The sequence below is a fragment of the Salmo salar genome, chromosome 14 (genome assembly GCF_965601325.2).
Source record: "Salmo salar chromosome 14, fSalSal1, whole genome shotgun sequence".
In the NCBI taxonomy this organism is placed as follows: domain Eukaryota; kingdom Metazoa; phylum Chordata; class Actinopteri; order Salmoniformes; family Salmonidae; genus Salmo; species Salmo salar.
Genome location: NC_138304.1, coordinates 67,627,501 through 67,645,212, shown reverse-complemented (window position 1 = coordinate 67,645,212; position 17,712 = coordinate 67,627,501). Strand labels below are relative to the sequence as shown.

The 17,712-nt window shown below is 45.0% G+C and overlaps 1 protein-coding gene across 1 annotated transcript in view; it reads left to right on the top strand.

Moving 5' to 3' along the window:
* The window catches only part of LOC106570050 (exostosin-1b), a 114,887-nt gene that overhangs the window by 53,713 nt on the left and 43,462 nt on the right, over window positions 1-17,712 (top strand). Inside the window, exons 2-4 of the mRNA XM_014141986.3 lie at window positions 14,223-14,316; window positions 15,982-16,089; window positions 16,418-16,537. Coding sequence (XP_013997461.1) covers window positions 14,223-14,316; window positions 15,982-16,089; window positions 16,418-16,537 — 322 coding nt within the window. The remainder of the gene's footprint in view (window positions 1-14,222; window positions 14,317-15,981; window positions 16,090-16,417; window positions 16,538-17,712) is intronic.

The window sequence follows — 17,712 nt, the reverse complement described above, 5'->3', positions numbered from 1 at the left end:
AATTGCTGAGCTCTTAGTCGGAGACAGTTAATGCCTTTGGTGAGGTTATGACTTTCAGAGGCAGATTTGTCTCGATTGTCAGAGGGGGTGGCTAACAATGGTGGCTCCTGAAACACCCCATTCGGGGGAATTACATGGTTGGATAGGAGTCGACAGCTCCTCACTGAGACGGATCAAAGCACTAGATTACTCTTCCTCACCACAGTGAGGGGGGAAAAGACAAGATTATGCATTCAAGATGAGAGCGTCTAAGATAGAGGACTGAGTGTGTGTGTGTACCCCACAAAGAGAGAGCCATATGTCGTGTTTGAGAGTATGCACGGGCTGCTTGCGAACAGAGATAGTCGCGGCGTAATTGCCACTATTAATGCTTCGTTCGCTCCCATTCCCTCACTCCATCTCTCTCTTTTCCCGACCAACTCACCTTCAGCGTCTCTCCCCTTTTTGAAGTGAAGAAGTCGGCTTTCTTAGTGACTGAAGTCATGGCTCTCTGGCAACAATATCCATCCGTTGTAGATTCAAAAGGTAAACTCTGCTTGATTGCACACTGCGGGGAAAAAAATACTCTCTGGCGTTCTGAATGAAAGGTGAAATGTGACACAGCCGTGAAGGAGACTTTTTAGTTTGTCCAGTTACTGGGTTTAGGAGCCATGGTTCCCAGGAGTTTCCTATGTGACACCGCAACAGGAAAAGACCCGGTTTCAGGAATTGAAATTACAATACGGTCATTTAGCTGGTGCTCTTATTCAAAGCGACTTACGGTTCAGGCACACATTCAGTAGTTGCGACCCGTGCAGGAATCAAAGCCACAACTCTGGTGGTGTTGGCGCCATGCTCCAGCCAACTGTGCGATCGGAACCCAACCTCAGGAGTGTAGATTCATGCGACCAATAGATCCCAATCTATTACGGTGTCATGACCTCTGGCCTATTAGTTTAGTGCTTATCTACTATATTTGATGGTCTATTGCATATTTAGTGCATATGTCAAACATCAGTTGTCCTCCATCTCTTGCTTAATACCGATTTGACCCATAGCCCTTACCCCATATGCATTTCTGAAGATCTGAGAGGGATGCAATGTATGCACGGATTCCACCTAGCAGATCACAGAGCAAAGTAGAGTTATTACCATATTGCTTAGGCCTTCCTGTCCAATCCTCTTAGATCATAAGGGCTAGGAGTCGGGGTCGATTTGGGATGGGGTCATCTGTCTCACACTCCGTCTATCTGCAAGCGAGACAAAGTAAGCCGCTGTGGTCCATCAGAAACAGGTTGCTAGGAGACTATTTAGTCCTCTATTATTGACTTATGATTCCCCGTCCCCGTCTTCTCTCTTCAGTCTTAGCGGGTTCATCGCTGGAAGTCAAGGCTAGCATTCAAACTCACTTCCTCATTAAATTTTAAACACATTCCTTCTCTATCCGATCCTTATTGGGATTTGATGATTTAATCTACAGTCGGTTGTCTGAAATGCACCCTCTTAATTATAACTTGGGTACAAAATGAAGTGTGGCGAAGTTCGGCGATTTCTTGTTCTGAGTAGGTTTGTCTGACACGAGGTCGGACATGCAGTTCTTCCGCTTCTTTAGTCTAGACTCCTGTAAAGGAGTCAAAGGGCTTCTATCTTTGGATAAGCTATTTCTTTGTGGTTTCTGTATGAAAGGTCTTTCTTTGTAGACTTACTTTCTGGACTTTCACTGTAGTTCCTGCCTGTAAGCCTAGTTTTGGCAAGGTTGCTTTACTGCAATTTTGGCCTGTGTGCTGCTGGATCTTTCACTCTCTGAGTGTGACGGAGATTCACTGTAGATTTAGCTACTTTGTGTTTGGGTTGTTCTGTTTTGGTCTGTGTGGGGGACTGTGGGTTTCTTGTATCTGTTATCTCTCGTGTGACCCTCTCCTGGCCCTGTCAGTGAACAGCCCCGCTCCTCTGGGCCCCAGCCGCCCTGAGAACACAGCTGCAGCACGGCCGCTTCTCCCCCTGACCTCGCCGTCGAGTGCTCAGGAACAGCTGTTCCCCGTACAGCTCTCCTCGTCTCAGACGGCGCCAGTACACCAGGGGCTGCTCACTGCTCTCACCTCGGGCTTAAAGGGGGGGGGGGGGGGGGGGAATCACATGCACAGCCACAAAACGAACAACACTGTTCAAAGACTTCCACCACCGCCTTTTGTTTTTTGTGGTAGGGACCAGAGTGCTCTTTGACCCCACTGACCCGACCCTAGGTTCCACCCAGGCTTCAGCCCTAAGATGGGTCATATGAGACCAGACGGCTAGCCAGTCATATGACTAAGATGTGTTGGTTGTAGCCAAAGGCCACCTTCTCTAGTGGCATTAGTCACATCAACAGACGAGAAACAACGCACAGACACAATGACTCCTTTCTCTTAGGGTCGAATCCTAAATCCTAGCTTGAGGTCTGTGGGAATAACTCTAATTTTTCCCACAAATCTCCTCAATGCATGATTCATTCAGACCTATGCGAAAGTAAGGGCTACGTGCGCACAATTTCACATCCGGATTAAGCCCTTTTATAAAAACAGTGGGAGCATTTTGTATTGAATTAGGTTTTTCTGAATAATTCTTAATTAAACCATTGTCATACTCTCCTCCTCTCGTTCTATGATTCATGTTGCTCCTGTGTCTTGGTACTTTGTAAGCCTCTCAACTGCACACACACACACACACACACACACACACACACACACACACACACACACACACACACACACACACACACTATTTTTGATTCCTGGAGGAACTGCAAGTGAATGGGCCCTTCAAAAAAAACACACAGCCAGCCAGCACTCTGCTCTCATTCACCCTCACTCTCAGGCATTATCCCTGTGCAGCCCTCCTCTGTTATACAATGTGAGGGTTTGCTGCTTCACCTTTGGATATGTCGGACTCACGCCGAGCATGATTGCTAGGGTTGGAGTGTAAGAGAGAGGGAGAGAGAACGGAATTATTTGTATTGGTGTGTGTTGAAGAGAGTGCGACTCTAAAGACTACTGTTGAAATGTACTGTGACTGTTTATGCTAGGGAATCATGTCCTGAAACCTTTAGCGATCAGCCACCCACCACATCCAAACTCCGACCCAGGCTATCTTTATTCATTCACCCATTTATCTTTTTATTTGGGAGTCTGTGTTTTATTGTACTTTATCTCATGCTGTGCTGCAACTGGGGGTGCATATGGCCCTGAGTGTGTGGTTTTAGCCTTTTTAAAGGGAATAGTTATTTGAGTTAATTAGTTTTCCAGTCACCTTTCTTGAGGAGTGGAGCTAGAGGCAGATGGGACCAGGGCCATATGCACTGGGATTTTACTAGCTACCCATGTTCTGCACATGAGTTAAGTGTGTGTGTTTCCATATTTATATGGTTAGTGTGCTGCAGATGAAAGGCTAAATATGGCCTCTGCTATCTATTCCAGCAGCTCTGACAAATCTTTGCGTTTAAAAGGAGGCTGCAGCGAGGCATGTGCTGTCTAAATCCAAGACTGTCTCTCACTCTCACACACATACGGACGGCACGCACACATGCGTGACACACACACTGCGTCATCGTGAGGGCCATCTGGAAGTGAAGTGCACTGCAGTATGAGACACAGCTGGTCTCCAGTGTGTATGCAGACGGTCTGGACCTCCGATGTGACTCAGGGCCCCGAACATGGAGCCAATCGCAGAGACTGTAAAGTGGTTTGTGTGTGTGGCAGACTACATGTGAACTGTCTTGGTGCTGTGTGACTATTGCGTATGTGCGCATTGTGAGGCGCTAGCAACTTAAGCATTTTGCTGCACCCACTATAACATCTGCTAAACTGTGTACGTGACCAATAAACTTTGATTTGAAGTGTGTGTGGGGGAGTTGAGAGTCCCTCTAAAAGTCCCCCCCCCTTATCCTCTGGAGGGAGAGATAGTCATTGGGAACTCTGAGTACTAGGCAGCTACTAAATGTAACTGAAAAATTGCCTCAATCTGTTTGCTGTGGGAAACAGCTAGGAGAAAAAACGGAGAGAGCAAATTGAAAAAATTGCATTGGATAAAGCTGTCACAGTGAATTAGTATCTCGGCAGGAGGGACCCTTGTTATCGGTGTATTTGTAAAATATTCAGGCTTACGCATGTGACAGGGGAATGGTAGGCTAGGAGGAAATGCTGGGGGGAGGTATAAGTGGGAAACTGATGCATTTGGCTGTCTAGAAGTTAGCATGCCATACAGGCTGTGTCACTGACTTCACTACCTCTAGCTCCGCTTAAACATTCAAGTTTTCTTTTTATGGTAGCATAGCTAAGCTAGCTAAGACCTTGACAATCCATTCCTGAGGTAACTGTTTTGGTTTTGAGTCCTTGTTTGGAGTTACTCAGCCTTCAAGTCACAGCAAGCTAATGCTAACTAGCTAGCCGTCATCATTTGCAGATTGCTCAAGAAATCTTCCACTTTCTCCCTGGAGTACTGACAATAACCCAAACTTTATTATTTGTTTGCATAAAAGACAATTGTAATGTAAAAACAAAATGGGCTAATTGACATTTAGACGACTGACTTAAAAAAATATATATATAAATAAATAAATAAAAAAATTATATATATAAATAAAATAAAAAAATGTTTTTTATATATATATATATATTTTTAAAAAAATTGACTAGTTTGGTGTGACTGACACTGATGGTCGGTTCTTAAGTGTAGTCCCTATAACTTGATGAACAAAGTGTCTTGCGTCTTCCTACATGCATAATAGGGGAGTTTTTTTGTTGCCTATTTAGAAAGGGAGACCTCTCTGAAAGTCAGTTGGTAAGTAAAGAGTAAGACTTACTGGAGTCTGGACTGTAAGTGAGCGTAATCGGATTCCCCCGTGTGTAGCCAGACCTCATGGCCGTCATAGGACCCTGCACACAGCCTGTGTGTTTGTTTGGGGAAGCGGACCTCAGGGTTACGTTATGCTAGGATGCTAATTGGAACTAGCATAAGCTGGATAATGAGGCCTAATTAGGGTAATGAATTGGTTGTGGAGGAGAGCGTGCTGGAGCGAGGAGGAGAGAATACCGGACACACACCACAGGGGCAGGGCATCCCGCCGCGGGGATGATGAGTGGGGAGTACAGGGGGCAGTGCTGAGCTCTTAGTGCTTTTTCAGGTCTGTTCGGTTTCTGTTCAGCTTTCTTTTATTATTTTTTTATCACGGTTTTCGACTATTTGGGTTGAATGCTGTAACACAGAAAAAAACTAATAATAAAAGTCCCATGATGGTAGTGACTGCTTATCACTTCACTATAATTTATTCACGTTGATATAATCAAATATTTCAGTTGTGTACATTACATTTGTTTTATTTGATTACTTTTTATTATTTAATTCCAAGTCATCTCATCTCTATATAGCTGCTGTCTGACAAAATCCCTATTTTGTAGTTCTTCAAAGTAAATAAGGCATACTTTTATGACAGCTGAATACCAACTATCAATCACTTAGATCATGTATTTTCAGGTAGAGATACCTCGCGACGCAACAGCTGCTCTCAATATCACCTCAACACATCGTATTCTTCTCTCTCTGTAGCAGGGATAAAAAAAACAGACCTGAGTGGCGCAGTAGTCTAATGCACTGCATCTCAGTGCTAGAGGCATCACTACAGACCCTGGTTCGATTCCAGGCTGTATCACAACCGTCTGTGATTGGGGGTCCCATAGGGCGGCTCACAATTGGCACAGCGTCGTTAGGGTTTGGCCGGGGTAGGCCGTCATTGTAAATAATAATTTATTCTTAACTGACTTGCCTAGTTAAATAAAGAAAAAAGTAGATGCACAATGGATTATGGTCATTGTAGTTAATTACCACGTTTTATGCCCTAAACTATGTACAATATTGGCCTGTTGGAAACTACAACTCCCTACTACATCGCACAGTTCAGGCTGGATCTGATTTGTCTCTAGAGAAACTATGCAATGTGCGCATTGAGCTCACAGGAGAGAAAAAAAGTAACGCAATGGAATTCAAATAATTGACCCGACTTGGGTCAGTTAGTTGTTTAAATACCCCAAAAATAACCAACATTTTGGTTATTAAGCGCTCAGCACTAACAAGGGTTGAGGGTTACGGGGACATGTGTGCGCATGCACAGTCAAACACACACACACACACACACACACTAGTCAGTCACACCACACTGCCTCTGTCCCTCATATTTACAGCCACACGTATATGGACACCGATAATCGTTCTTATGCAAACACACACCAACATAGGTGCCTGATATACAGCACACAAGTACACTGCCTGTCTTAATCAGTCACATACTGTACCGCGCAGCACATCGGCCTCACTCACAGGCATCCGCTCACAGGCACTCACACCATATGCTCAGTCTTAATCACTACACCTATAAGCCTGTATACTAATTAGCTTTCTCTCTCAAACATGCACACACGTTCTGACTGCATCACTCATTTACCTTTAATAATTCACTATCGCGCTCGCTCGCTCGCGCCCACACACACACCTTCCACACACACCTCCCACGGCCTCCAGGTCTGACCGGAGCATACAGCTAGCTCCCAGGCCTGACGCGCTATGTCACAGTGGCCCCAATCCTCCATGTCGCGGTATTACTTCCATCCCCTCTCAGCTTCGGTCCTCACCGTCTTTGTGTCTTCAGACTGACTAAAACACATCTCAGCCCCCTTCAGGCAATTCACGCACACGCAGCGCATACACACACACACGGTAATTACACACGCAACACACACACGGTAATTACACACACACATGGTAATTACACACGCAACACACACACACACACACACACACACACACACACACACACACGGTAATTACACACGCAACACACACACACACGGTAATTACACACGCAGCGCACACACACACTGGGAGAGAGACTAGAGATCTCTTAGGCTAATGTGACAACAGTCTCATGAAAGTTCTTAATTGGATCCTTTTCTCAGTGTTTTTGGAGAACATCGAGGTTGTTTGCGGTTTTGTGTTTTCATCACTTTAGAACGAGCGGGCCCAGAGGGAGGGTTTGCTCTAGCTAGAGTTTGTCGGATACCCGTACTGCATCAGGCCTTGCGGCAGTGCACTGCTGGCGTCTTGCCCAGGCAAGACCCCCACCCCCCTCGCTAGTGGAGGACTAAGGAAGGAGCTTTGTTTCGGGAAAGAGTTTCTTTAAAAAAATAAAAAATGGTAACACTGGTTTTTAAAAAACGGTGGTGATTTTTTACTTTTGTGCGTCTGGATTGAGTTCAGAACGCATGTAATTAAGTCACCCTGCTAAGTGGAGGCACGAAACGGTGGTTGCCGCGGCAACCGGTGAAAGTTGTTCTTGGTGGGTCTGGTTGAGAGGGTCACCTAATTGCATCAGACCTGTGAAACACACACACACACACATTATTTAATTAGGGCTTATTTTCAGTTCCTCTCATCTGAATCATATTTCCTCAGGATTGTGCTATGTTGGCTTCATTTACCAATGTTTTCACTGAAGGCATGGTGCCCCTTACAATAGCCTACTCCTATGCTGCCCCTTTCTCTTTTTTCTCCCTCTCTCATGGTCTTTCTCTTTATCTATCCCTCTTACACACACACACACACACACACACACACACACACTGCCTGTGGGCTCCTCGGTTCGTTCAGCAGTGGGTTCCTCCTTAGCAGCTCAAGGTCAGCAGGATGACAAAGCTCTGCTGCTGTTACAGAGAAAAGGAAAATGAGATGGAGAAAGGAGAGCGAGCTCTACTGTACCCCTCAGCCGGGGGGGACCAGTGACACTGCTAAGTGCCCCAGCAAGCCGGCTGAAGGGGCAAGCAGTGGATAAGTCGGGTCTGGGCCACTCCTCTCTGGCTTTCACGGAGACATGATAGAAGAGATGGAGGGTAGAACCCCACAAGATGCAGAGCTGTACAAGAAGTGAATAAATTATATATATATATATATAATCTCTCTCAAGGTGACAATTTATTCACTTCTTGTACAGCTCTGCATCTTGTGGAATCTACACCATTATCTGCAGACATGGACCCATCAGTCAGTTGTCATAAACTGACACTAGCTGTCATGACTGTTTAGGACATTATTATAACAGTGTTGGGCAGTCCTTGCTTCTGGATGCTGATCCTTGATCAGTTTTGTGTTCAGTTAATAACCAGTAAGGGGAATTTAACTAGTGTAAAACTGGTGACCCCCAAGCTGATCCTAGATCTGTATCTACAACCAACTTGTACCTGTAGCATTCCAACCTCTCTGTAGTTAAGAGGCACCAGAGCCAGTTGCCTGCCTGTCTGGCTGCCTGCTGCAGATCTGTCTATCTAGCTGGATCTCTGTGTCTAGTATTTTATTAGGATCACCATTTGGCTCCAGCTGCATCTACTCTTCCTGTGGTCTACATAAAAACATGACATTACACATAAGGTTAAAGCTGTGGCTAAAGATAAAGAGTTTGCGCCCGCACCCTGCCCCCGCCCGCCCCTCCGGAGAACTCTCTTTCTTAAAGCCAGTCACTGGGACGACATTCCAACTTGGGATGGGGGGGAGGTTTTAACGGGTGGAATAGTAGAGAACAATTTGAGGTTTACTCAGTACCAGTGCAAATACCACGGTACTGCTATATCGACACTCAATCATTATGGCACTTTTTAATGGTAAGTTTACGAACATATATTATGTACTGTAAATATAATTGAAACATGTATCTCATTTATTGTAAATTGTGAAGTAAGTATAGCTATATATAAGTATAGTTATAATTGTAATGGCCTAGTAGATAAGAAAATACTATTAGTATTTACCTGGCTAAAAGAGAAGGAATATAATCTATTGTTTACAGGAAACTCATCCAACAATTGTAGATTAACTTGTGTGGCGAAAGGACTGGTGGGGTTGAAATATACTTCTCCCATGGGCAAAGAAACTCAAGGGTTGATGATATTAATTAACAATCATTTTGACCAGAATGCATCATCGAGAGCATTCTGATCGGTTGCAACACCGCCTGGTATGGCAACTGCTCAGCATCTGACCGTAAGGCGCTACAGAGAGTAGTCACTGGGGCCAAGCTTCCTGTCATCCAGGACCTCTGTACTAGGCTGTGTCAGAGGAAGGCCCAAAAAATTGTCAGACTCCAGCCACCCTAGTCATAGACTGTTCTCTCTGCTACCGCACGGCAAGCTCTACCGGAGTGCCAAGTCTAGGTCCAAGAAGCTTCTAAACAGCTTCTACCCCGAAGCCATAAGACTCCTGAACATCTAATCAAATGGCTACCCAGTCTATTTGCATTGCCCCCCCACACCCTCTTTTACACCGCTGCTACTCTATCTTTGCATAGTCACTTTAACTCTACCTACATGGACAGATTACCTCGACAAACCGGTGCCCTGCACATTGACTCTGTACCGGTACCCCCTGTATATAGTCTCCCTATTGTTATTTTACTGCTGCTGTTTATTTACTTGTTCCTTTTATTTCTTATTCATATATTTTAAACTGCATTGTTGGTTAGGGGCTTGTAGGTATGCATTTCACTGTAAGGTTGTATTCGACACGTGACTAAAATTTGATTTGAAATAGCCCTTACACTCCAAATTTACAGTAGTGAGTCCATACATTTTCATACTTTCTTCGTACTGGACCCACATGGTAATCGAACCCACAACCCTGTCGTCGCAAGTGCAATGCTCTACCAACTGAGTTACACGAGAGTCTCGCCACGATATCAGCATATATGGCATAACTATGGCACCAGGCGATACACGCTCAGCTGCTTAGAACATTTGGCTGGCCAGAGGTGGAATGTAGCAAAACACAGATACGAGTCCCGTGTAGCTCAGGTGGTAGAGCACAGGGGGGTCCAGTGTCTAATAATGTTACTGAGTGCCTACGGATACAAACAGGCAGTCTGGCGACTTTCATGTTCTTCTTAGCTGCTGAGTCACATGCAGCCAAATTCGGATACAAAACTCTGTATCCGTAGCCACTCAGTAACAACATTAGACAATTGCAGCTGAAGGACAGAACGACATAAAATGAAATCGTACATAACATTAATAGACAGGTACAGAACTACATACAGTGCATGTAAAATTGAATACACACTTTCACATTCTTATGCCTTAGCAATCCATGCATCATCTACTCATAACGGCTACACTGCAGTCATCCATTTTGTTAGTTGCTTACTGTTACAATTGCAGGTCCTGCTCCTAACCTCTAAGAACCAGTTGTTCTGTGAACACTAGCGACAATCTCACATGAGGAATCACCTGTGTCCTTGGTTCTCCCGTGTTTGACGTCCGTACTATTCATAATAATACTGTGATTCTTAGATGTGACTGAATGCAAGTGCAACAAAAGCGTAAATGTAACCGTAACCTTTCCTCCAGCTAAGGCTTCGACCACAGTTTTCACCCTAGCGAGCGTGCCATTTCAGCTCATAGATGAGCTACAGATGGAGTTTCCTCCGCACTTAAGGCTTCAATTGAATCCTTCATTTCAACAACCATGCAGTGGCAGTTCTAGACCATTTCAACTGGGGGGGCCAAGCTGGGGCCAGTTGTACTGTTAGAGGGGCCAGTTACATTAGACGTTATTGTTGTCATATCGTTTTCTTCACTGCATTGCAGGCATTAGCAGGCAAAAGACCATGTTCATAATCATCATCGTTGCCACTGTCTAATAACGGATGTAAAAAGATAACGATAGCAAAAATTGGTGATGTAAAAATTATTTCATACTCCACATTTAGGGGGGGCCACAAGGGGGTCCAAAATTGTTGTCACAGGGGCACTGCCCCCCCCCCCCCAGAACAGCCCCTGCAACCGTGTTGGAGTTTTTCTCCGCTAGAAATTCAATTTAATCCTTCACTTTAGCTACGTACGTGGACTTTTTAGAGATCCATCACTCCACTCCATTCAATAAATTGAAATGCATAGAAATGAACTAAACCAAACATTCGCTGTGTTAGTTTACTGACCAACATCTGTAAGCTAAAACCAGACTATCATATTTTTCTATATAATATATGGTGCAGTACATCCTTACTCTGAGGCTTTGGTTACACATGCTTTCTCTGAGCAGGCTCTGATATCCTGATGCCGAGGGCGCATCTTATCTTTAACCCAGAAACCAGATGTGCTCGGGAGGGAGACGCTACAGCTATTTAGGTCAGAGTTTGTCTCATTGATATTTTATGGCATTAGGGCAGGGAGGGGCGGGAGGGAGGGAGGGAGGGAGCACTGTACAGGGTAGACAGCTGGTGCAGAAATATGCGTGTGCCCCATCTGTCTCCATTGGCAGGTGATGGAATGTCAGTGCTTGGGTGTGCAGCTGTCGTTCGCTACTCCGCTCCTGGCCGCCGAGGGGTGTGTGTGATGCATGTTATGCTCTAATAACTATGTTATATATGGGAGTTTCAGCGCTGACTAGTGCGGTGCGCTGGCTAATTAGTTCTTGGCGTGTGTTAGTTCTTGGTGTGTGTGTGTGTGTGTGTGTGTGTGTGTGTGTGTGCTTTGAATCCTAGCAGTAGACGTGTCCTGGCTGTTGCCCTCTGCATCGTAGGTGCGCCTATATGTGATGTGAGCACACACACACACACACACACACTTCTGTTATTGTCAGTAAATGGTCATCATCCCACTGCATTTTGGGTGTTTCTACTCTCATGGCATTATGAATGCGGTGAGGGATAGAGAGAATGACTGGGTCCCTTCACCCCATCTAGACCGTGCTAAATGAGAAATGATTTTCTGCCTCTCCACTCTTTTAACCTCCTAACCCGAAGGACTTGTCTTTTAGACCGTTCACACTCCCTCGCAAGTTCTGCAGTAGTAGCGGCAGGGTAGCCTAGTGGTTAGAGCAATGGGCCAGTGAACGAAAGGTTGCTGGATCGAATCCCTGACCTGACAAGGTAAAAATCTGTCGTTCTGCCCTTGAACAAGGCAGTTAACCCACTGTTCCTAGGCCGTCATTGTAAATAAGAATTTGTTCTTAACTGACTTGCCTGGTTAAATCAATATAATGGGAGGGAGAGAGGAAGGAGAAAGGGAATAGAGGAGAGTTGAAAAGCACTTTGACAACCGATGACGAGAAAAGGGCTTTACAAATGTGATTAAGAGAAAATTGGACAAAGGCCATGGGAGAACCTCGAATGCATTTCCTTGATCCCACGCATCCTCTTCTCTCCCCACCTCTTTCTCAAAAACCAATTGGATGAGAAGGCCAGAGTGGAGGGACCTCTGACCTTCTCATCCAATGAGAGAAGGGGGATCGAGATACTCCCGATGACAGGAAAGATGGACAAAGTCTTTCTCCTGGGCCTAGTAGAGGTTAAAGCCCCAGTAAACTGCTGTCTGTGAAATGGAAAACATCTTCATATTATCCTCCCATCTGTGTACCTACTCTCTCTGCCACCCTGAGTGTGTGAATTCACTCGGGTGTGTACACACCGCTCCTGCTCTCTGGAGCACACACACACACACACACACATTAAGCAGACGCTGCAGCAGAAGCTTGCCTCTTGGTAGCAGGTGTCAGTCAGCTCATTACCCCTGGCAGGGTTGATCATTCTGTTTGAATAGCAATAAGGCACACTTCACTGAAGATTTAGAGGGAAGGAGAGAGAGGAGTGGGATGGATGGAGGGAGCAAGCAGGAGATGAGGAATAACACTGCAGTGAGAAACGGTAGGAAAATGTGTGTTGGTAATGGAGAGATGTCTGTCCTCTGTACCTGTATATGATTGATGGAGCTGAGGGACTTGCTGTATACTGGGGTTTCGTTTCTGTCAGTGTATTCATTTCAGTAAGGTGAGCTTAACTTGTCCTGTGTATACAAAGTATTCACATCCCACAACATTTTGTTGTTACAGCCTGAATTTAAAATGGATTAAATGTAGCTTCTTTTTTTTGTCACTGGCCTAAACACCCCATGTCAAAGTGGAATGATTTATTTTTTTTTAATATTTTTTTTTTTACAAATGAATAAAAAGTGCTAAACCGATGTCTTCAGTCAATAAGTATTCCACCCCTTTTAAGGCGAGCCTAAATAAGTTCAGGAGTAAACATTTTCATAGCAAGTTGCATGGACTGACTCTGTGTGCAATAAGTGTTTAACGTGGTTGTTGAATGTCTACCTCATCTCCTGTGTCCCACACATACAATTATCTGTGAGGTCCCTCAGTCCAGCAGATCATTTCAAACACAGATTCAACCACAGAGCAGGGAGGTTTTCCAATGCCTCACAAAGAAGGGCACCTATTGGTAGCTATGTAAAAGTTTGACATTCAATATCTCTTTGAGCATGCTGAAGTTATTCAATTACACTTTGGAGGGTGTATCAATACACCCAGTCACTACAAAGATACAGGCGTCCTTCCTAACTCAGTTGCCGGAGTTAGGGAGGAAACCGCTCAGAGATTTCATCATGAGGCCAATGGTGGCTTTAAAACAGTTTTCTCCTATCACAGCCATTGACCTCACCCCACAATACTAACCTAATTGACAGAGGGAAAAGAAGGAAGCCTGTACAGAATAAAAACATCCTGTTTGCAACAAGACACTAAAGTAATACTGCAAAAAATGTGGCAAAGCAATTAACTTTTTGTCCTGAATACAACGGGTAATGTTTGGGGCAAATCCAATACAACACATTACTGAGTACCACTATCCATATTTTTAAGCATAGTGGTGGCTGCATCATGTTATGGGTATAATTATCATTAAGGACTAGAGTTTTTCATGATAAAAATGTTGAGGAATGGAGCTAAGCACAGGTAGAATCCTAGAGGAAAACTTGGATCAGTCTGATTTTTCCACCAGACACTGGGAGACAAATTAACCTTTCCACAGGACAATAACCGAAAACACAAGGCAAAATCTACACGGGAGTTGCTTACCAAAACGATGTTCCTGAGTGGCCGAGTTATAGTTTTGACTTAAATCTACTTCCAAGTCTATGGCAAGACCTGAAAAATGGTTGTCTAGCAATGATCAACAACCAATTTGACAGAGCTTGAATAATTTTTGTAAGAATAATGGACAAATTATGCCCAATCCATGTGTGGAAATCTCATATCGTCAAGGGGTATGAATACTTTCTGAAGGCACTGTATGTTTGGTCCTGAGGGTGTACAACTATAGGAGATAAACCTGACACCCTCTACTTGTCTGTGTGTGTGTGTAACGTACTGACCATGTTTGTTTTGTTTCTACACAGATATGACTACAGAGAGATGCTGCACAACTCCACTTTCTGCTTGGTGCCTCGGGGCAGACGCCTGGGATCCTTTCGCTTCCTGGAGGCGCTGCAAGTGAGTGGGCCCACACACACACACACACACAGATTGACTCCTCACGATACCTGGAGGCACTGCAGTTCAGCGGGCTTCGACCAACGCACACCTTTTTATATCCCTGTGCTGTAGGGCTGGGAATTGCCAGAGACAATATATTATCATCACGATACATACACTACCGTTCAAAACGTTTGGGGTCCTTTAGAAATGTCCTTGTTTTTGAAAGAAAAGCAAATTCTATGTTCATTTTAAAATAACCATCAAGTTGATCAGAAATACAGTGTATACATTGTAACTGACTATTGTAGCTGGAAACGGCTGATTTTTGTTTTAAAACGAATATATAGGCGAACAGATCAGCAACCATCACTCTTGTGTTCCAATGGCACGTTGTGTTAGCTAATCCAAGTTTATCATTTTAAAAGGCTAATTGATAATTGCAAAAGGGTTTTCTAATGATGTTTTGAAAACTGGCCTTCTTTAGACTAGTTGAGTATCTGGAGCATCAGTATTTGTGGGTTTGATTACAGGCTCAAAATGGCCAGAAACAAATAACTTTTCTGAAACTTGTCAGTCTATTCTTGTTCTGAGAAATGAAGGTTATTCCATGTGAGAAATTGCCAAGAAACTGAAGATCTCGTACAACGCTGTGTACTACTCCCTTCACAGAACAGCGCAAACTGGCTCTAACCAGAATAGAAAGAGGAGTGGGAGGCCCCGGTGCACAACTGAGCAAGAGGACAAGTACATTAGTGTCTAGTTTGAGAAACCGATGCCTCAAGTCCTCAACTGGCAGCTTCATTAAATAGTACCCGCAAAACCAGTCTCAACGTCAACAGTGAAGAGGCGACTCCGGGATGCTGGCCTTCTAGGCAGAGTTCCTCTGTCCAGTGTCTGTTATTTTGCCCATCTTAATCTTTTGCTTTTATTGGCCAGTCTGAGATATGGCTTTTTCTTTGAAACTCTGCCTAGAAGGCCAGCATCCCGGAGTCGCCTCTTCACTGTTGAAGTTGAGACTGGCATTTTGCCGATGCGCCACTCAGGAGACCAACTTTTTTTTTTTTTTTTACACTGCAAGTGCATTTTACTCCCTCCCCACCCACCCACTCCATTTCATCTCCTCCCAGTATCACAGAACCCTTACACTCTCTTATATTCACACTTCATTACCACACTTGTAAGTGCACACATACTCCCACTCCATACGTATCCAAGTATTGGCCAACCACAACACTCATAACCTCTCCTACACCACATGCTTACCACACACTTTTAGGCACACTTACTCCCGCTCCATATGCACTTTCCATAGACCACTCAACTGCTGCACACTTTTGCCCTTCACTCCCACCCTACAGCGTATCCAGTTGTCAGATTCCATCCAACCACTGCACACTGCGTAACCTTTACCTCACACCTGTTGCACACTTCCTCACTGAGTGCACTTACTCCCACCTCCAACTCTATCTACTATCACGCTGTGAAGTGCTCCGTCATCCCCTCTAATATTAGTGCACACTTCTCCACAGAAAGTATACAGTTGTCTCGCCCTCTCCTCTCTCCTACACGTTCACTGACTCGCACCACTGAAGCTGGCTCTCCACTCTTCAAGAAAGGAGACGGTGTGTGTGTGTGTGCGAATTCTTTTAAAAGCCCTCTCTTGTGTATATCTGTCTTTAGGCAGCCTGTGTGCCTGTGATGCTGAGTAACGGCTGGGAGCTGCCCTTCTCTGAGATCATCAACTGGAACACGGCGGCCGTCATCGGGGACGAGAGGCTCCTGCTGCAGGTACGACACACACGACACATCAACCCCTTAACCCCATCCATCCCTTTAATCCTACACCGCCTCCCTCCTGTACTGCTATTGGTTCTCCCTGATTGATGACTGTCATTGATTGGTCAGAGTCCACTCACTGGGTCTCTCGGACCAGGGTCGGGTCCATTAAAGGCACACAGTAGCAAACATGAAAACGGGCATTAGTTATTGGACAAGTTCGGTTAGTCCCCCCCCCCCCTCGCTGACTGACCATGTTGCGTTGTCTCTTACTTAATCGCTACACCCTCATCCCTCCATCCCCTCTCTCTCTAACCGTGTCCCCCTTCCTCACATCCAGATCCCATCCACGGTGCGCTCCATCCATCAGGATAAGATCCTAGCACTGAGGCAGCAGACCCAGTTCCTTTGGGAGGCCTACTTCTCCTCTGTGGAGAAGATTGTGCTGACCACTCTGGAGGTGAGAGACTTCCACATGTACACACACACACCATAAAACACTGAAAGACAGACACACAGAACGACAGACACACACATGTATAACCAGTGGCGATTTTAGCATGTACGTTTTGGTTGTGCAATCCCCCCAAAATATTTTAGATGCATGCCAGCAAAGCCACTACACAACACTAAACAATACATGAATTGCACTATAACGGTGACAAACGGTGCCCACAAACTGTTAGGGCCTACATAAAGCTGTCCCGACAGCAGAGCTTTCTTTTGAGCACCATGGAGTGAATCCTTACCACTGTTACACCTGGCTATCAGCAGAGCCTTGTCTGACAGCGAAACAGTTAATTCAGCCTCATTTACTGGCTTTTTAAAAAACATAGCTGATATGGCTGACTTGCTTAAACAAATGTGGTTTCTACTGATAATTGAGATGTACAAACTATGGCATAAGGGAACAACGAGCGGATAAGAGGCAATCCATCATTTCGATTAAGACATTAATGAGCGAGCGAGGACGGATGTAGTCAATATAACTATTTGTTCAGCACTTTTGAAATGTACAGCGACATAATTCAAAACATGGTCCGTTCTTCCTGTACACCAAGTCAGAACCGTAGGATAAATAAAGGGGGCATATAAGCAGACAATGAAAGCTCTTATAATATTCGATGATTACATTTCTCTAAAACAGGCTATAGGCAACATGTGCACCACCAAGTCAGAACAGTAGGTTAAGTTATGGAGGGGAAAGGGACCAAATTGTTACGTGCATGTGTATACGTGCATGTGTATACGTGCATGTGTATACGTGTATACGTGCACGTGTATACGTGCACGCGCATACGTGCACGCGCATACGTGCGCACGTGTATACGTGCGCACGTGTATGCGTGCGTGCATGTGTATACGTGCATGCGTATACGTGCATGCGTGTATGCGTGCATGCGTATGCGTGTATGCGTGCATGCGTGTGCGTGCATGCGTATGCGTGCGTGCGTGCATGTGTATACGTGCATGCGTGCGTGCGTGCGTGCATGTGTATACGTGCATGCGTGCGTGCGTGCATGCGTGCGTGCGTGCATGTGTATACGTGCATGCATGCATATACGTGCGTGCGTGCGTATGCGTGCGTGCGTGCATGCGTACGTGCGTGTATATATGTACGTGCGTGTACACGTT